The sequence below is a fragment of the Grammomys surdaster genome, unplaced genomic scaffold (assembly GCF_004785775.1).
Source record: "Grammomys surdaster isolate TR1022 unplaced genomic scaffold, NIH_TR_1.0 126198, whole genome shotgun sequence".
Classification (NCBI taxonomy): domain Eukaryota; kingdom Metazoa; phylum Chordata; class Mammalia; order Rodentia; family Muridae; genus Grammomys; species Grammomys surdaster.
In genome coordinates, this window is record NW_021621003.1 from 7,605,786 (window position 1) to 7,626,788 (window position 21,003).

A 21,003-nucleotide genomic window follows, 5' to 3' on the forward strand; every position below is an offset into this window, starting at 1 on the left:
ATCTGCTTTTTCAATTTAAGCTCAGTGGTAGAGTGCTTGCCTGATGTGGAGGGTTTGCTAAGGTTCAGTCCCCAGCACCCACCCCTACCCCACTACTTAGTCAAGAACCAATCTATGAAGTAATTTTAAGAGTTGAGGCTCTCAGCTGGGTATAGTACCACACGTTTAATCCCCAGCACTTGGGAAGGCAGAGGCAGATGAATCTCTGAATTTGAGGCCAACCTGATCTGCATACTGAGTTCCAGGACAACCAGAACTATGTAGAAAGACCCAGTCTAAAAGAAACAAAAGTTGAAGATCTCTCCTGTCCTTGGTATACAAAATTGTTGCAAATGGTTAAATTTGGGAAAAAAAAATATTAACCTACTTAAGCAGGCAGAAGACTTGGTGGCTACTTTAACACCTTTATTGGTATTTTAATGTTTGTAAAACAAAATTGGATGTCATTGCCTTTGCTGCCCTAGTAGAAATAGCTGACATGCCAGTTGGGAAGGAAGATTAAGCACCCAGAGGAGCTGAAGAGCTAAAAATACTGCCCTTGAGACGAAGGGGAGCACAGCTCTCCAGGTCCTCATGTAGACCCAGGAGACTGAGCACTGAGAAGAGGCCAATGCAAGTTCATACTATTGAAAGCAGATCTTTTAAGGTTAGAAACTATTGAGACATTTTGTGTTTTTCAATATAGAAAAGCCAGTTTTTGTTTGTTTTTTCAAGGCAGGGTTTCTCTGTGTAGTTCTGGCTGTCCTGAAACTTACTCTGTAGACCATGCTGGCCTTGAACTCAGAAGTCCACCTGCCTCTGTTTTTCAAATGCTGGGACTAACAGCATGCGCCACCACCACTTGGCAGAAAAATATTTTTTTATTATGGAGTTGTACAAGTTTCTTGTAAGAACTCAAATTAGATATGAATGTATGCCCAGAAGTAAAGCTAACAATTATGTCTAGTTGCATGGTCGGTTTGAAGTGTCTTCTTTCTCTCCTTCCTGCCTCTGCCCTTTCTTCTTGGAGGCTAACTCTATGCAGCTGTAGATGGCCTAGAACTCACTATGTAGATCAGGCTGGCCTGGAACTCACAGAAATCCTCCTGCCTCTGCCTCACAACTGCTAGGATTAAAATGCTAGGTACTATGCTCAGCAACACAAACCATGTTTAAGTAGTTTTTATTTACTTCTTAAATTGATACTGATGGACACCTTTCGAATGATGGATGAATTCCAGTCATTCATTCTGTAGCTGACATTTAAGGTACTGCCATGTTACTTTTTTTCTCTTTTGTGTATGTTTGAGGCCTGATATAGATTGTGTGTGTGTGTGTCTGTGTCTGTGTCTGTGTCTGTGTCTGTGTCTGTGTCTGTGTCTGTGTTGAGGCTGAACCTGGAACTACTAGTTCTGCTAGCATGGCTGCCACCTGCTCTGGGGATTTCCAATGGACTATTATACCCAGCCAGCCTTTTTCATCTTTCTTGGCATGGGTTCTAGGGCTCTGAGTTTAAGGCGTGTTTGCTTTGAAGCACTGTACCGATCTCCCTAGCCTTATTAGCTACTTTTTTGAAATGAGTACACAATTATTGCCATCTGTTTAAAAGTTCATCATTTTAATAGCTGTGGGATATTCCATTGTGAGGTCCTCCCCCCCCCCAACCCCCCAGCTTGCAGGTGATGTAGAATGTGGCTGTTCCCAAGTCGTTTTAAACAACGCCATAGTAAGTATTCTTAGATAGGAGAGCTTTTCTGCTTCTGTCTTGTGGAGGGACCTTGACTCCAAGGCTTTGCACATGCTAGGCAAGCACTGTTTACCTCTAATAGTTTGGAAATAGAATTATATTATTAAGGATAGGTACATTGGAATTTGTGACACATAGTCCTAAAATCCTTACTAGTTTTCAGGTATTTTGGACAGAGGCACACATTGTAGCCTTGTACTTTTTAAGTAGCTTGTTCCTTTTGAAGAACAGTAATGAACATCATCCACATTTGTTTTTCATAGTCTCAGACATCACTCAAAAACGTCTGTCAAAAACATTTAAATTTAGGAAGTGGGTATGTGTGCACTCACATGAAAGTGTGCGCACATATCCCAAAGCAAGAATGTATGGTTCAGAGGACAACTCTTGAGAGCCAGTTCTCTCTCCTCTCATTTTGTGAAACCAGGGGTTGAACTCCAGTCATCAGGCCTGCTCACGAGTGTCTGCCCACTGAACCATTTTGCCAGATCTACTCATGTATTTCCTTAACAAAACAAAACAATGAAAAACAGTCACCAGGAGCTGGGCATGGCAACTCATGCCTGTAATCCCAGCATGCAGGAGCTGTGGCAAGAGATTGGCAGTTTGAGGACACCCAGAGCACATAGTGAGGCCCAGCCAGCCTGAGATGTAAGATCCTGTCTGAAAACATTATCAGAGTGGCTTTCCTTCCCTAGATTACTTTGCTTTGTATGCAGACAGATCTTAAGCTTCTCCAAACATTCCTGGTTACTGCTCTCTGTAATTTCCTTTTAAGCAATTGAGAAAATCAACTTTGTTTTAGAAATTACATTAACAAAAAAAGAGATAACTGGAATATAATTTAGTTTTATTAATAACTTGTATAAATAAGTGTACATTCCTTAAGTAGACTGTAGGGCACCACCATAAGGGTGTCCACCATATTACTAACCCAGTTTTTTAGCTGTGTTTATAGCTATCTTTGACTTCAAAACAATTATATCTTTGATTTCTGCCTTAAGAGATTATCAAAGGTTGGTTTTTAGTTGTTTGGGTTTTGTTTTTGTTTTCTTTCATTTTTGTTTTTGCTTTTTTAAGACAGAGTTTCTCTGTCAATCCTTGACTGTTCTGAAACTTTGATTTTTAGATTAGACTGTCCTTGAGAGAGTCTCCTGCTTCTGCCTTCTGAGTGCTGAGATTGAAACGGTGCCCTGCTATGCTAATCTTTGAATCTTAAAGATTAATTTTTAGCATTGAGTGTATGTGTCTCTGGATATGTACATGTGTGTAGGTGGCCACAATGACCAGAGGGTGTTGGATTCCTTGGAGCTAGAGTCAGGCACAGTTGTGAGCCATTCTTCATGAGTGCTAGGAACTGACTATAGAGTCCTTGGAAAGAACAGTATGTATTCTTAACCTCAGAGCCACCTCTCGAGCCCAGTACCAACACCTTAGTCCCAGCAGGCTAAGCTGAGCCACCCACCCAGTGTTACCAATTCAAGGGATGGTAGTGCTGCAAGACAGAGTTGGTCATTGTGGCCACTTTGGGAAGAACAGACACTGGGATCCAGTGACACCCCCCGCCCAACAGCAGTCTTAGTGTACCGATATGAATTTTAGGTTTAAATGGAGGAAAAATGAAGGTAATCATGAGAGGTACACATAGTAAGGCTGCCTTGGTCTAAGTGTGGTCTGGTTGATGATTACCTCAGTCCTTGTTATTGCTTGAGGAGATAAGTCAGTTCCCATGACGTGACTGTCCTTGCTTGAGGGTGATCTCACGATGGGATAACGTGCCCATGATGCTCCAGCATGACTACAGATTTAGGACAATAGGTTTGGAAGGGATACTCAGACAGCTGACAGTAGGCGCCTCAGTTTTCATCCTTATCTTCCCTTGTATCTTCATTTCAGCCTTGAAGAGAGATGAATTAAGTTGAGTAGAAGCCCTGAGTAATGTGCCTTTGAGCAGTTAGGCATGTGACTCCCCCGCAGTAAATGACATAGATGTGCAGAGAAGGCAGAGATGCCAGGCTTTTATTCTGCTTTGGGCCTCCTTGTGGCAGCTAAGGAGTCCTTGACTCTCACCAGGAATGCTCTGGCTGTTGTAGAACAACTACATGATCCAGAGTTGGGTGCTGAACTGTGTCACAGCACTTGTGCACATGCTTTGGCAGTGGTGACAGTGCTGCATTTGATTGAAGGTGGAGATGACTGGAGATGGAGGGCTACACTTCATCCTTAGCAGCATGCCACTTGGCTCACTTTCTCGCCCACACTGCTTAGTGTCAGTCTTAGTCATTGACAGCTAGTTAATGAAAGACAATAGCTAATGTTTTATGGTCTTCTTGAAATTGTTTCTGTACGTGTTTGAAGTGAGGGTAAAAACATTTTCCCCCAATAGTATGCTAACTGATTAGGAAATTCAAACTAAACTATAGACAAACTATAGCAAAGTTGTGTTTTCCCTCAGAAAGTTTGACAATTTTAGTATCAATGATTAACAAAAGAAAGGACATATAAATTTACTAATACAATAGAGCTATGTAAAGCTTAGGAGACTCCCAACATGTTGACATAAACTTCATGTCTTTCCTTATGTAAAGGAACAAGCGACATGGAGCTTTTGGAGGCGTGGAGTGGTAATACAAACTTTGGCAAGCTCAGAAAAGGAACTACTTGGTCATTAATGACAGTCTCATTGTCCTGACAAGATTCCCCAGGTAGCAACATGTGGACACCTGTGCCATCTCTGTCTGGGCTAGAAGGTGTCAGACTCACAATCTCTGCTTCCTGCAAAAGGTCTTTCCTAGGCAGATCTGGAGATATCCACACTTTGTGTTTGCATCTCTTGCTTAATTAGTAAAGATAGATACTTCTTTTTATTCAAGGAGAGATTTTTCCCTCTTTTTTTTTTTTTTTTTTTTTTGGTTTGGTTTGGTTTTTCGAGACTGGGTTTCTCTGTGTAGTTCTGGCTGTCCTGTCCTGGAACTCACTCTGTAGACCAGGCTGGCCTTGAACTCAGAAATCCGCCTGCCTCTGCCTCCCAAGTGCTGGGGTTAAAGGCGTGCACCACCACCGCCCGGCTCAAGGAGAGATTTTTAAACCTACTAACTACCTAGTGCAGTTCTATGAATAACCAGATCCAAAGATCTGAAAGGAATATATTTGAAGTGGAACATTTTGCTTTCTTGTGAAGCTTGTTATATGGATAAGAATTTCCTGATAAACCTGAGAAGGTTTATCAGAACAGCCTCTTAAAAGAAGGCTAGATCTTTGTGCAAAGAACCTTCTCTTGTGCTACTAGAACAAATCAGATGTCACTCTCTGGTATGGGCAGCTCTCTTTCTGTCTCCAGTGACTTTTTTTTTTTATTAATTAGTTAATGTATGGATATTTCCATCCAAATCTGCCCTAAATTCTGCTAATTGTTTTAAAATATAATGTTGTCTGCCTATTGACCTACATTATTTATAGCAATCATAAAAAGTAGAACATTATGGGATAGCAGCCAGATGTCAAATACCTTACAGTGAGGCCAACGGAGGCATTTCGTTGTGATAAGTTAATGGCTTAAAATCATGGAACCAAGACAGAACCAAGAACATGCCTATTTTTAAAACTTAACAATACAAAGCTAATTTGCATATTATATCTAGACAATTTCCTATTCATTCTTTTCTATTTCAGTTCTCTTTCTAGGAGGATATATGAGAAATACAGAATGGGAAAAGATGAAAAAACTTAAATTACTGAGTGTTAATTATTTATTTGTCTCCTATCCTTAATTAAGATATTATCCAGCCTGGTAGTGGTGGCACACACTTTTAGTCCCAGAACAGAGGCAGAGGCAGACAGATCTCTTGAGTTTGAGGAAAGCCTGGTCTACAGAGCAAGTTCCATGACAGCTAGAGCTACACAGAGAAACCCTGTCTCAAAATACCTCTCTCTCTTAACCACCTCCCACCCCAGTACCACCAAATGTTCTTGTATGATTGACTTACCAAACATCTATAACCCTTTTGTCTTTCTCTTATTACTATCCTACCTGAGACTTGCATCTCCAGGCCAGATTGTGGACCTCGCTGGCTGCTGGAGCTTCAGTTCCATGTTCGGGTTGTAGGTAGAGTGCAAATGGGAGTAGAAAAGAGCTCCTCCACACGCCTCTGTACATGTCCTATAGATCATCCACAGTTTTGCTTACAACTTACTGTACAGAGCATGCCTCCCTGAAGCTATAGGAAAGGTCTGGAGGGATAAGATCTGGTTGATTTCATGGTCTCACCAGTGTATGTGTTTCTGTGACCAGTGAAGACAGGGAGAATAGTTATTAAATGATAGCCTGGAAGTTACAGCACATTTATTTCCTTGCTGCTGCTTCTTTTTATTTGTTTATTTTTTTTATTTTTATTTTTCGAGACAGGGTTTCTCTGTGTAGCCCTGGCTGTCCTGGAACTCACTCTGTAGACCAGGCTGCCCTTGAGCTCAGAAACCTGCCTGCCTCTGCCTATCCAAGTGCTGGGATTAAAGGCATGCACCACCACTGCCTGTCGTGCTGCTGCTTCTTTTTAATATTTTTTAATTTTTTCCTTTTTTAAAAGAAAGTTAGAGCTTATTAAAAATATTTTAACAGTGATTTAAACATGGACATTATGGGAGAAAAGTAAGTAAGTAAATAAAATGTGGATGTTAGGGTCTGGGAGTTGCTTCAGAAACCACTCAGACACAGATCTCAGTCAAACAGGGCTGGTTTATTGAACACATACCCTAAGACTGATCCATCAGGGACACAGTGCAGACTCAGGTGCTGAACTGTGACACCCAGCTAGACTCCTATAGAGCTTTTAAGCCTGAGATCCGAAAACATCTGTGCTAAGTTATTCTGCCAGTCAGGATTTAGGGATAGGAGATTTCCTTAGGAACAAGTTTTTGTTGTACACTTATCCTGTCTTCGTTGGTTGGGGTATTCCACTATGGCAGGGCATTTGCCTGTCTAACATTCATTCAACCTCCTATTCAAAATGGAAGTTTTACTCCAAATGGCTTCTTATATTGGTGCAGGTGTCTTTCTTATGTTGGTGTCCATCCCAGGGCTAACTTATAAAGGCAAGAAACCACAAAAGCTCATACATAGGTGCAGGAAATACTGCTGGGTGGTTGGTTCAGGTCCAAGCTTATTGTGACTAAGTAAACAAAGGAGTTCTAACTGACCTCCATTGTAATTAGTTCCCAAGAGCATCAAAGCACAGAATGTAACAGAATATGCAATCAGTTCGAGAATGAGGAAGGGTCCTAGTAGCCACACTTGGGAAGTCTCCTTATAACATTAGTAATAGCACAAAATGGCAACAGTGACCTAGGCCTTAACATTGGGGTGTTCTGTTTTGCAGTGACCGTTTGAGGCAGGGTTTTTTTGGGGGGTCACTGTGCCTGTTTTGGAACTTGCTCTGTAGACTAGGTTGGCTTTGAACTCAGAGATCTGACTGCCTCTGCCTCCCAAGTGCTTGGATTAAAGGCATGTGTCACCACTGCCTGGCTGCTTGTTTGTTTTAAGATAAAATTTCATGTAACCTAGGCTGGCCTCTGTGACCAAGACTAGCCTTGGACTCCTGCTCTTCCTGCATCTGACTCTGAAGTGTTGGGATTCTGAACAGGTGCCATCATTCTTGGCATTGACCTTTGCACTTTTTGCTTTTGTTATTATCTTGAGATGAGGTCTCTCTGTGTAGCCCTGGTTTCCGATATGTAGACCAGACTGGCCTCAAGCCCACAGAGAGAGATATACTGGCCTCTAAAGTGTTGGTGTATGAGCATATTTTATATGCCTGCCTTGACCTTTTTGTTTTAAAGGAACTACTATAATGGAGTTTGAATTACAAGGATTTCATTTAATTAGCATTTTCTAAGTACAGTCAAGCTTTGGTCATTCTCTCAGCCCACTTTGAATTAGCTGAGTTAGACTGTTTGCCTTTATCTGGATGCTCTTATTTCTCAATTATTCCTCATGAGTTGCCTGAAATGGATTTGGGGAAGCTCTGAACTTCACTAAGCATTTGAAGAACTAACTCACAGCTTTCTTTATAGATATATGGAAGTGTGTGGGAGAAACTACACCGGGCATTTGCCATCTGGAGCGGCTTTGGTATGACTCTGACTGGCGTCCACACTTGTGGAGATTACATGTTCAGTGGCCACACAGTTGTTCTAACCATGCTGAATTTCTTTGTCACAGAATGTAAGTAGGTCTTTAATACTTCTATGCATATTAGCTTGTTGCAGAGGAGGTCCTGGGGAGGATGTAAAGTCCTAGAAAGAATAGGCAGCTGGGGTGGAATGGACCTCAGTCACTGGAGTGTTTGCCTGCCACCTGGGAAGCCCCGGGTTTGATCCCCAGCACCACATAAAGCCATGTGTGATGGCAGATACCTGTAGATCCTAGTTCAGGTTCATCCTCAGCTACATATCCAGGTCAAGGCAGCCTGGGCTACATGAGGCAGAGTTGAAATAAAGCAGATGGGGCAGAGGTTAGGGGAGCAGATGCTTCTAGCTTACCCTGAGAACCATGTGGCTAAGAAGCCTGGGAGGGGGTGTGTTATTAAATGGCCCTTCTGTCCTTTTCCTAGATATGTGTTATTAAATGGCCCTTCTGTCCTTTTCCTAGATACACCAAGAAGCTGGAATTTCTTGCACACTCTATCCTGGGTTCTCAACCTCTTTGGAATCTTCTTCATCCTGGCTGCCCATGAACATTATTCCATTGATGTGTTTATTGCCTTTTATATCACAACAAGACTCTTTTTGTACTACCATACTCTGGCTAACACCAGAGCGTATCATCAGAGTAGGAGAGCGAGAATTTGGTTTCCTATGTTTTCTTTCTTTGAATGCAATGTTAATGGCACAGTACCTAATGAATATTGTTGGCCATTTTCTAAACCAGCAATAATGAAAAGACTAATTGGATGAAGACTCTCTCTCTCTCTGTAATGAGTTTGTTGTTAAATATACAGTAGTTATGGAATGAAAGTGAATACCGTTGCTTTGTCCCAGGCTCCTGGATACGTTGCATTTTGGCTTCTGTGTTGACAGGTTTCCCGTTCTGAGCAAGGCCATGACTATAAAACTCAAGAAAGAACACACAAGACTCCTTATCTAGCTGTTTGAATGGAGAGGTCAAGGAGAGAGTTTCCGCCCCTCCCTGTAGGAAGACCCAGTGTGTGGGTGATGTCAGGCCATTGCCTGTGCATGTTGAGTGTCTGCTTACTGAACTCAAGCACATCAGCTTGGGCTGGGTGAAGAATTTTCACTGATTTCCAGTAGGACTCAAGTCAAGAAATATTTTTTGAAGCTGGCTTTCCTTACCTAGTGAGCCGTTCTAATGTGTTCATTGAACTAATCTATGTCTGTCTGCAGAGTGAGTGTCTTTCTGGTAAATATGTTTTACCTTTTGAGCCATTTTAAAGAAAAACTCATTGAACACAGCAGCTTTTGTGAAACGAGAATGCTAGGGCCACATGTGAAGTGACACGCTGGTCAGGGGTCCCTGGTCTTCCCACTAGTGCAGGCCCGGGGTCAGCATTTCAGAACAGGTGCAGTGTCAGTTGCCGTTCCTGATCTCTTGGGAAGTATCAGTGTGAACAGCAGAAAGGATTCATGAGGGGAAATGGCTGTGTTCCTAATAGTAAAGTGGTGTCATTATAGTGCTGTGAGTATCTGGAATAAATGCTTGTTGTGTTAGTTAGGCAGATGACCGCCCAATATAATGCTTTTTAAATAATGAGACTTAAGTAAGACAAATGAGTGTTACCAGATGTTAAAGTTCTTATGTCAGTGAGTGAGTAAATGTGCATGCAAAGAATTCTTTTCTTCTGGAAAAAAACAAAGAAAACAAAACAAAAAATAACAAGCTATAGGCATAGTGTTACTCTCTGGGGTGTTTCCTCTTTTTGTTTTTCCCTGAAAGTTCTCATTCCTGACCATTGAAAGTAAACAGTCTGAGACATACTTGGACAGAAAAAAAGCTTCTTACTTTTTATTTTAAAAAATAATTGTATACATACGTTCTTTCTATAGTCTTAATTTGGCAGTTAAGAACTAAGTACTTTAGCTGCTGTTTACATTAGAAAATTACCGTCAGTAATTATTGTCACCTCTCTAATACCATTTGTCACTTTATTTTTTATTGGTTGTACATAACAGTTTTAACCTTAGCTTGGTTGTAGAATTGGAATACTAATTGTATAGTTTTAACCTTCCATTTTAAAACAAGGACTCTCAAGAGCTGCAGGCACACGGAGATCACAATTACACCACAGCAGGCTATGTCTGTCCCTTCTCTGTCTGGGTGAAACGTTCATTTTTGCAGTTGGAGTCATAGTCCCACCCTCTGGGAAGCCACCTGAGTGAATTAGGCAGGAAGGGGGTTATTAGACAAACAGGTCTCAGCCTGTGCTGAGCGACCCTACTTTGAGTATGCTGGAGGCATCACTCGTTCTCACCTGAGAGGTGATGTAAAGCAACTCAAGGTCAATTATGGTTTTAACTCTTATACTTCAGTATACTTGCAGTATTTTAAATTATTGATTCTCTTACAAGCCAGGATCAAAAATGCCAATATCTCATCTAAAGAAACTGCATAATCATGAAGAGAAGGTTGGCCATACTTGTTTGAGTAGTTTGACTTAAAGTCAAGGGATTTTACTGCTACCCCCTCTTATTACCTGCCCCCTGACACACACACACACACACACACACACACACACACACACACACACAGAGCAGGATCCAATTTACCTGGGGAGAGGGGGAGAAACAGTGTTAGCTTTTGAGAAAATGTTCCAAAACCATGTGTCTACATTAATTGTAAAATGCTAACTATATTAATGGTAAATACCTTAACATCAGGCTTCTCTCCTCCATATGGATTCTGTCATAGAACAAAATAGGGAAACAGGTGCAGCTAGCAGTGCCATGCAGAACTTCTGGTGGTGAGAGTGCTTGACAGCAGCTTGCAGTACGGACTGGGTGGCCTTGTGGTCACTCCTGTTTGTTTTGAGGAAAAAGGTAAGCTAGATACATAACCTAGTAGCTATTATAAGACAGTGTTTACGTGAGCTAATCCTCTTCAAGTCTCAAAACTGAGACAAAATTATTTCTTGGTTTTTGTCTTCACACCTTTTTTGTTATTAAAACCTAACCATAATGAAGATAGAATTTATGTTTACATTTTGGGCATGGTGTGGCTACGTGCAGAGGCTCCATGCTTTTGAACCCTGTGTTTGACTCTGCAGTTGTGTAGGCTTTTATCCTTGACAGCTTAGTACAGAAGCAAGAAAAGGTTTTGAGTTCTTGGGGATGCAAAGGATGGATTGCCTACATTGTAAAAACCGTGTCGCTACAGTATCTTACTGAAAGGTAGAAGTGCTGGTAGGAGAGGAACCAGGTTTTGTGGAACACAAGCTTGCTCTCCTCACCACATACTTTTGGCAGAAAACTTTGTGTTGCAGTTAGTTCCCAATGAGGCTGTCCTCCAGTTCTCTTTGCCCAGAATTGCTGTGGCAAAAAAAAAAAAAAAAGCAATGGACTTCATCCTAGAACCAATCAATTTAATAAACGTTGGCTGTAACCAAGAAAAACCACTTCCAAGAGTATAACATTGCCACTGTAAGTGGTGATCAACCCCATTCTGCCTGCCTGTTACGACTTAGAATTGAAAAATTTGTAATTTATAAGTGGGGAACAGAGGCACTGAATCTTTCTATAGCAGAGAGGAAGTAGTCTTTTAGGAACTTTTGTACAAAATGTTTTTTTTTTTGGGGGGGGGGTCTTGTTTTGTTTTGTTTTGTTTTTTGTTTTTGGAGACAGGATTTCTCAAACTCAGAGATTTACCTGTCTTTGCCTCCCATGCTGGGATTAAATGTGTGTACCACCACACCCATCTTTTTTGTAAAACTTAAATTCATATAAATTCAGATTCATGGCAAAAATCTATTTTCTTTGTATGCAGCAAAAAGCATTTTTATCATTGAAAGATTCTAGATCCAAAATGTTTAACAATGTTTACAATATTCTTGACTTAAACTCTCTGATTTAGTACACTTAATTATTTGATAATATTTGTGGATAGAAATCCCATAATGAAAGCAGATGGTACAGTGACCTGTCAGCCCTCTCAGGTTGTCAGACTTGGGAGACAAAAAAGATCTTTAGCCCACTTGCTTCCCTTCATACCTTCGAGCCACCAGAGCCTGTCAGGGGTTGGTTGGTTGGCTTAGGGGTTTTTTGTTTTGATTTAGTTTCTGGGTTTGTTGTTGTTGTTGTGGTGGTGGTGGTTGGTTGGTTGGTTGGTTGGTTGGTTTTGATTTTTTTGTTTGCTTGTTTGTTTGAGACAGGGTTTGTCTGTGAGAACTCTGTTCTCCTGCCTCTGCCTCCCAAGTTGCTGGAATTAAAGGGGAGTGTCACCACCACTGCCCAGCAAACATGTCATGATTTTTGTTATTGTTGTTTTTGATTTTTGTTTGTTTTTTTTGACACAGCGTTTCTGTGTATAGCCCTGGAACTCACAAGCATGTCAGTTTGAATGGCAACTTTACATGACAGTTTGTGTTTATTAAAAGTGAGCTTAGCCCCAGTCACCCCTGTCTGTACTTCTGCAGCTGAGGATTAAAGATCAAAGATGCTTCAGGCGACCTGATGCAAAGAGAAAGGGTTTTGTTTGTTTCTTTTTCTTATGAATAGCTTTAAATGACTAAAATTATTGTAAAAGTAGGTATTGATTTGCCTGTAATTTTAGTGGCACTAATTTCACATAACTAATGTGATGAATTACTGTATCAAGTTCAGTACAAATGTCTATGGACTCTAAGCTATTTCTCCAGCTACACTAAGTTGTTTTTGAGGATACATTCTACTCTGTGTTAATCAAAGGACTCTCTATTCTTTGTATTTCCTGTCTAGGCATAAGGAAGCTTTGTGCTTTGATGGGAAAAAGAATGTTTTATTGTTTGTTTGTTTTTTCCGTTGTTACTTCACATCTCTTTTAATCTGAACTACTGGATTGTCTGAAGAACAAAACCAAGCCTGTTGTTATTAACATCCTCAAAATGTTTAATTTTAATAATTTTTCATTGAATTCATAGATTGTTAGGATAATGAAATATGTCTGATATGGAACAAAGGAAATGAAACTGATACTCAGTGGGGAAGCAGGTTGCTTGGACTAAACCAGGCACGCTTAGTTTTGAAAATTCTACCTAAATGTCTCCCTATCCACAGAGAAACTAGTGTTACTTGAAGATATGAAAGTTCCTATGGTAGCCATACCTTGAAGCACAGTGTTGTACATAAGTAAATAACTGATTCTAAATTAAATCCAGATTTAACTAATATATATTATTTTATAACTTTGTTGTATTAAAATGTTTTAAACACTAAAAAAATAAAACATTTGAAAGTTGATATGCAGTTTCTTATTTAAATATCCTTGCACTGTTAACATAGCGTGTCTTTATTGTTTCAGACAGAATCTTGCTGTGTAGTGTGGTCTGGTCTCAAACTTGTCTGTGCCTCCTGGCTTTGACTTGCTATCCTGCATCAGCTTCCTAAGTGTTAGACTGTCAGGTTCAGTGGATTTTGGGGTTTTTGGTTTTTTTCCAAGTGGTTAAACACTGTAACTTAAGGAAGGAAGGAAGGAAGGAAGGAAGGAAAGAAGGAAAAAAGGAAGGAGAAAATTTAAATTGCATTTCATAGTACACACATGGAGGTCAGTAGACAGCTCAGAGAAGCCGGTCACTATTGTGTCTCAGGGATTGAACTTGGGTTTTCAGATTTGGTGGTAGCCTGTGCATTTACCTATTCTGTATTTACTGACAAATACCTACTATGCATTTACTGCTGCATAGCAACTTTAAAGCCGTAGAGTGTAATGTGTGGCATTTACTAACTCTCAGGTAATTGTTATGTGATAGGAAGCTGAACAGAGGAAATGCTTGCAGAGCACTTGTCTAGCATGTAAGGCCTTGGTTTGATCATCAGCACAAAAAGAGAAACAGACACTTGAAAAATGGAGGTAAGAAGATTAGAAATCAAGGCCTGCTTCTGCTGTGTAGCTCCATAGCAAGTTGGAGGTCACCAGAGCTTTATGAGACCCTAGATCTTAAATACAAGGTGCACACTTACAATCCCAGTACTTCCGAGGTAGTGGTAGAAGGACCAGGGTCATCCTCAGCTAGGTATAGGTGTCAAGGCCGGCCTGGGATAGTTGAGAGCCTTTCTTCTCCCCGCACCCCATCTCAAAAGGGGCTTGCTGTGTAGTCTTCTTAGTTGGCCTAGAACTAGAGAGATCCATCTACCTGTCTCCCAGTGCTGGGATCAAAGGCTGCACCACCACACCCTCTAAGACCCTTTCTCAAATCAGAACCTTTCTGATTCCTGAACACATCAGGGCTCTGCTACAAGCTAAATCCCCAGTCCCTAAAGTTTTTGTTTGTTTGATGTTGGGTTCTAGGGATGAAACTCAGGTCTTGGGGTTTTTTTGGCTAGGGCTTTTACCCATGAGCCATTCAGTAGGCTCCAGGACAACATTCTTTACATGAGTAAATCAATTGATTTCAATCTTCTCTTAAATACCCTAAAGCCGTTTTCATTCAAAGGTGATAGCGTATCTTATTTTTCCTCGTTAGGACTTCTCATTTTAAAAAGCTTCATAGAGTGGAAGGAAAATGTTTGGGAGTCACTGAAGCAGCAGACAAACTCCCTATCTAGAGGTGGTTTGGAGAGAATAAGGTCTTATATACTAAGAGAGGTTAAAGAAAAGTTGAGAGTATGCATAACTTAAATCCTAGAAGAACAAGTCAAAGATTCCACCAAAAGTTTAGAGCAACAGTTTTCAACCTGTGGATTGTGACCACCCCCTTCCCCGCTTAGGTCACACATCAGATGTCGTTATGATTCACAACAGCAGCAAACTACAGTTATGAAATAGCAACAAAATAATTTTATGGTTGGGGGTCACCACAATAGGAGGAACTGTATTAAAGGGTCATGTTAGGAAGATTGAGAACCACTGGTTTAGAGGGTGAAAGAAAGAGGGAACAAGGCCAGCAGGGTGGCTTGATGGGTAGAGGTGCTTGCCAGCAAGCCTGACAACCTGAGTTCTTTCTGAAGGACCCATAAGGTGGAAGGGGAGAACCTGTAAGTTGTCCTGTGCCCTCTACATGTATGCCTTGGCATGTGTGCTCCTCTGGCAACACACACACATACACACACACACACACGTGATTTTTAAAAAGTGCCTCAAAATGAGATTACTTGTACATAGCAGGGAGCAGTTATAGAATTTGTGCTGTATTGATTACTAGTGGAAGCCTCACTGCTAATGGAACCCAAGCACTGCTGTGAGTAGTTCTGGAACAGCATCTCCACCTGTCTTATTTTTTAATGGAGAGGTGTTGTTGAAAGTCCTCGGCCTCTATGGTGGGAATGATGTGGTATTAAACAAGAACCCAATTGGCAGTTCTTGTTGTGCTACTTATCTGCTGTTTTAAAAATTGGACGAGGCAGGCAGGGTGCAGGAATGAAAGTAAAAAGCAGCATCAAACCAAAGAGCTAAGGAGGGCTGGGAGCCAGGAAGACAAGGGGTTGTTGAACCAACTTATGTGCTCTATGGATTGAAATCTCGAGAGCATGTCTGAACAGTTTTTTGAGGGTATTAGCATTGGTCTCAACATTTGAATTATTTACATAGACATAACTTTTTTTCTCAGTAATGTGCAAGTCACCTGTGTTTAGTAATCATTAGGTGTAGTGCCCTTCTATTTTGGAGCATGACTCTGGCAAGAGAGTTCATCTGTCACTGGAGAAACACAAGGCTATCATCTGTGGATGCCATTGCCCTATCAAGCTTGTCTAGAAAGTCTCCAGTCAGCCAGTGTGTCTGGACAGGGGCAGCTGTTGTGGCCAGGCAGCAGATCCAAGGACGATGGCAGGTCCTATTCCTTCCACCAAAAGAAGGAACATCTATCGTGTCCATCCAGCCTGCAGCAGCAGTACTGCCTTTCTTTTCACGTAGAGATGAGCCTGTGGAATAGCCACAGCAGGGATACAGACTAGAAGAAGAGAGGGTGTAATGCACATGTTAAGCTGTTAACAGTTTGATTGGCAGCACATTGGTAGTCCATTGGTATAGGCCTAGGAGAAAGGCAAGGGGGTATATGTTAGAGGAATCTTAATCGTGGTCTGGAATCCTTTAAATGAAAAGTCACCTGTGTTACAGTAAGGAAAGCAGAGGGAAGGGCTTGGGGATCATTTATGTCACCTGCTTAGGGTAACTGAGAAAGGAATCACCATGTTAATTATGTATCTGGAGTAGGCAGTAAGAGTTTGTGAAAAAATAAGCTGGCTTAAGTAGATTATCTTGTTTTTTATATTTATTGAAGATTAAATAATAGTTGTTGAAGTAGTCCATTTGACTTGTGAAGGGTAGATCCAAGACAATTCTCTGAAGCTTAAAGGAATTTTTATGTTTACAAAAAGATAAATTTTGGATATGTCAGTATTACCATTGTTTGTAATCTGTAAACAATTTTGGGTTAAAAGTGTACACATTCTTTTATTCCTGTTATTAGAGAAAAACAAGCATTTAAGCAAATTTTAGGCAAAGAAGCATGAAAATTTTAAGTTTTGAGTGGGCTGTTTCATCTTAGCCATGCCATCTCAAAGTGTAGCAGTGAAACTCTGCCTACCGTTAGGTCTCATAGCTCCTTCCTGGCTAGCACACACAATCTGTCCTAAGGATTCAACTTGGCAGTGTGCATCTGGCTAGGCCAACAGTCTGGTAGGTCCTTTCCATTTAGACGTCTGGCCTGACCCACTCCACTGCTGCTGGCTGCCAGCATGTCTGTGCCACCAGTTATGCATTACTCACTGGGCATGTGCTACCATGGCCCTGACAGATGGCAGCAGGAGGGGTGGAAAGAGATAAGTTGCCTGCCTCAGAGTATGGAGGCTTGGGCCTTTGGGCTGATGCCAAAGGGCAGGACATGGCCACTTGGGTTAGGGGTTCTCACCTTTTTTCTCCCCCTCAAACCAGAGGTCCTGTTGGCCCCACATTGGGCACCAGCTGTGACTGGTGTGCTTCCTCAGGGTGTCAAGACACTGTACACCATGCTTGACCCTACCATATTGGGTAGGGTTTTCAGGATCCCCTTCTGGCTGGGAGTGAGTGTGGGGGTTGGGAGTTGGGCTTCTCCAAGGATTTTAATAAAATCTTAGACAATATGTAGTGAAACAACTGATCCACATATACTTTGTTCGAGGCAAACAGAGGCTATATATGAACTTTAGACAGTGAGGAGTTTTTTAGGGTAAATGAAAATCATTGGCTAGAGTTTAAAATACTGCAAATGCCGTATTTGTATGGAGAGGCATTCCAGGAGTCCCAGGTTCTTGCTGGGCAGGTTCTTACCACAGAAGAGGAGTTGGACTTGGAGGTTTGCCAAAGACTATGTGACATTCCTCAGGTAGAAGATTGGGCCGGGCGGTGGTGGTGCATGCCTTTAATCCCAGCACTTGGGAGGCAGAGGCAGGCGGATTTCTGAGTTCGAGGCCAGCCTGGTCTACAAAGTGAGTTCCAGGACAGCCAGGGCTACACAGAGAAAAACCTGTCTGGAAAAACAAAACAAAACAAACAAACAAACAAACAAAAAAAGAAGATTGGGAGGTTGGGATCCCCAAGTCAGGCAGAGAAGAGGAAGCTCCTGCTAAGAAAAAGGAATCCTCCGTTATGTAGCTCCTCAGAGGAGCTATCAGGACATGGTTGACTACAGCCTTTGTAGTGTAACAAACAGGAGGATTAAGTCAAATGAAAGTTAAAGGTCTGAGTGTACCTCAGTGATGAGTGCTTGCCTGGTGTGTACAAGGCCCCAAGTTTAACCCCCAGCACCACCAAAAGAGAAATAGGATTAACAAGTATGCAGGAGGTCAAGTGAGATGAGAGGAAGGCTCGAGAGGCTCTACTGTTTGATAGTGAAAGATCTGGGACTGTGCACAGCTTTTAGGAAGCTTCTGACCCAGCAAGAAAGACTGAGGAACCAAACGATTCGCTGTTGACTGCTACTGGCTGATGTGATGTGAATCTAGGATATCCTGGGTCCCAGTCACTTCAGGAGGCCTAGGCGCCCAGGCATGAAGTAGAGTTACCACTGCCCTCTTAGAGAGGTTAGAAAAGATGGTGACTTGGAGGAAGCCCTGTTAGGTGCCACAGCTGTCATTTTGGACAGGACCAAATGACACCTTTAAGGGTTCTGGTACAGTAGCATGATTTAAATTTAATTAAAATTTAAAAGTAAATTAAAATTTTAAAGTTAAATTAAATTTAAATGCTATGTTTCCAGCTCAGAGTGCTCACTACATAAACCAGCATAAAGAACCACCTTGATCATTTATATTCTAGCCTTAGGAGCCCTGGATGAAACTTTGCAAACAGTGCCTGAACTTAATGGTTGGGAGATGCAGGTTTCATTAAGAAAAGGGCAAACTGCATGAACTTTGAATCTGGTCTTTGTGGAGCTTGAGTAGCAGAGACCCAGCTAGAGGGTGTTGTGGTAGCAGTGACACAATTTGAAGCATTTTGATACACATATCTGGTGAAGAAATTGGATGAGCATACTTGTCCAGGCAAGAGTCTAAATGTTTTTATTGATTCCACAATGGTTCCTGTGATTCTTACTATATTTTTTGGTAATTGTTCATTTTAAATACATCATGGGAAGCTGAAGAAATGGCTCAGCAGTTAAGAGCACTGACTGGGTCCTTTCTGCTGGGGTAGACTCCTAGCTAGTCTGCTCCCCTGAAGACATGTCCTGACCCATCCTAGAGGAACCAGTGTAGTCAGAGCAGCATGTAAGAATCCTCCCCCACAACCCTACACCCCAGAGCTGCAACTGGGAGCCTGGGGCACTCAGGACTCATCACCCACCCAAGCCCTGCCCTTCGGAATACCACTCCCCTTCTGTACCTCAATTGGTCCTTTCTGCTGGGACAGACTCCTAGCTGGTCTGCTCCCCTGAAGACATTATATCCTGACCCATCCCAGAGGAACCACTGTACTCAGAGAAGTGGAGAACTCACTGCACTCACAGCAGTTGAGGAAGCTGGATTCTCAGGAGCTCTAACACAACAAGGATCATAGGATTTCAGGATCCCAGAGGCACACAGAGTCTCAGGAGCTCTCTCACCCAGGATCTCAGGATCACAGGATCACAAAGATAGCTGGACTCTGAGGAGTTCTGACACAAGCAAGATAACAGGACAGACAGGCTCCAGTCAAGAGACAGTGAGTACAAGTAGCACTAGAGATAACCAGATGGTGAAAGGCAAGTGCAAGAACATAAGCAACAGAAACCAAGGTTACCTGACATCATCAGAGCCCAGTTCTCCTACCATAGCAAGTCCTGGACATCCCATTACACCAGAAAAGAAGGAATTGGATTTAAAATCACTTCTCATGATGATGATAGAAGACTTTAAGAAGGACATAACTCCCTTAAAGAAATACAGGAAAACACAGGTAAACAGGTAGAAGCCCTTAAAGAGGAAACACAAAAATCTCTTAAAGAATTGCAAGAAAACCCATCAAACAGGTGAAGGAATTAAACAAAACCATCCAGGATCTAAAAATGGATGTAGAAAAAGAAATCCCAAAGGGAGACTACCCTGGAGATAGAAAACCTAGAAAAGAGATCAGGAGTCATAGATGCAAGCATCAGCAACAGAATACAAGAGATAGAAGAGAGAATCTCATGTGCAGAAGATACCATGGAAAACATTGACACAACTGTCAAAGAAAATGCAAATGGCTTCTAACCCAAAACATCCAGGAAATCCAGGACACAATGAGAAGACCAAACCTAAGGATAATAGGTATAGATGAGAGTGAAGATTCCCAATTTAAAGGGCCAGTAAATATCTTCAACAAAATTATAGAAAACTTCCCTACTCTAAAGAAAGAGATGCCCGTGAACATACAAGAAGCCTACAGAACTCCAAATAAACTACACCAGAAAAGAAATTCCTCCCATCACATAATAATCAAAACATCAAATGCGGGGGCTGGAGAGATGGCTCAGGTTAAGAGCACTGACTGCTCTTTCAGAGGGCCTGAGTTCAATTCCCAGCTACCACATGGTGGCTCACAGCCATCGGTAATGGGATCTGATGCCCTCTTCTGGTGTGTATGAAGACAGCAACTCAAGTACATAAATAAATCTAAAAAAAAAAAATCAAATGCACAAAACAAAGAAAAAATACTAAAAGCAGTAAGGGAAAAAGGTCAAGTAACATATAAAGGCAGACCTATAAGAATTACACCAGACTTCTCACCAGAGACTATAAAAGTCAGAAGATCCTGGCCAGATATACAGACCCTAAGAGAACACAAATGCCAGCCCAGGCTACTATACCCAGAAAAAGTCTTAATTGCCATAGATAGAGAAACCAAGATATTCCACGACAAAAACAAGTTTACACAATATCTTTCCAAAAGTCCAGCCCTAAAAAGGATAATAGATGGAAAACTCCATTACAAGGAGGGAAACTACAACCTAGAAAAAGCAAGAAAGTAATCTTCCAACAAACCCAAAAGGAGATAGCTACACAAACATAACTCCACCTATAATAACAAAATAACAGGAAGCAACAATCATTTTTCCTTAATATCTCTTAACATCAATGGACTCAATCCCCCAATAAAAAGATGTAGACTAACAGACTGGATATGTAAACAGGACCCAGAATTTTGCTGCATACAGGAAATGCACCTCAGTGGCCTGAGTGCCACGAGGCAGTGTATTCTCCTATTCTCCGCTACTTGCTCAGGCCACGGGCTCAGGCGGCCAAAGACACCGGCCCTGTCACTCACAAGATGCCAGTGTGGGAGATGGCTCTGCCAATCTTCCACACTGTCTCCACAAGATTGGGCTGAGCCCAGATCATCCCAACATCCATGCGGGCCCAGTAGAAAATAAGACTCTAATGCTTAGATTAACCAAAGGCTTTATATGTTTTGGTAATGCTCAATAACAAGATGCCCACACAATCAGAGGTGTAACCCAATACCCAACCTAGATATACCAACTACCTTTGACTGCTTGAAACACAGGCACATCTGCCTCCATGTTTCCCTCTCTCCCCTAGCAGCTCCTTTCTTCTCTTCCTTTCCTTACTCCTCCTCTTCCTCTCCTTTTCCCACCTTAGCTCCTCCTAACTTACAGGAAAATAGGCCGATACACAAAAGCCTA

General features: G+C 41.7%; 1 protein-coding gene across 2 annotated transcripts in view; it reads left to right on the forward strand.

Moving 5' to 3' along the window:
• Positions 1 to 8,734, forward strand: part of Samd8 (sterile alpha motif domain containing 8) — a 42,412-nt gene extending 33,678 nt beyond the window's left edge. For both annotated transcript variants that reach the window (XM_028758539.1, XM_028758540.1), the window contains exons 5-6: positions 7,793 to 7,943; positions 8,370 to 8,734. In XM_028758539.1, coding sequence (XP_028614372.1) covers positions 7,793 to 7,943; positions 8,370 to 8,674 — 456 coding nt within the window. In that variant the 3' untranslated portion in view covers positions 8,675 to 8,734. The remainder of the gene's footprint in view (positions 1 to 7,792; positions 7,944 to 8,369) is intronic.
• Positions 8,735 to 21,003: the final 12,269 nt, after the last annotated feature.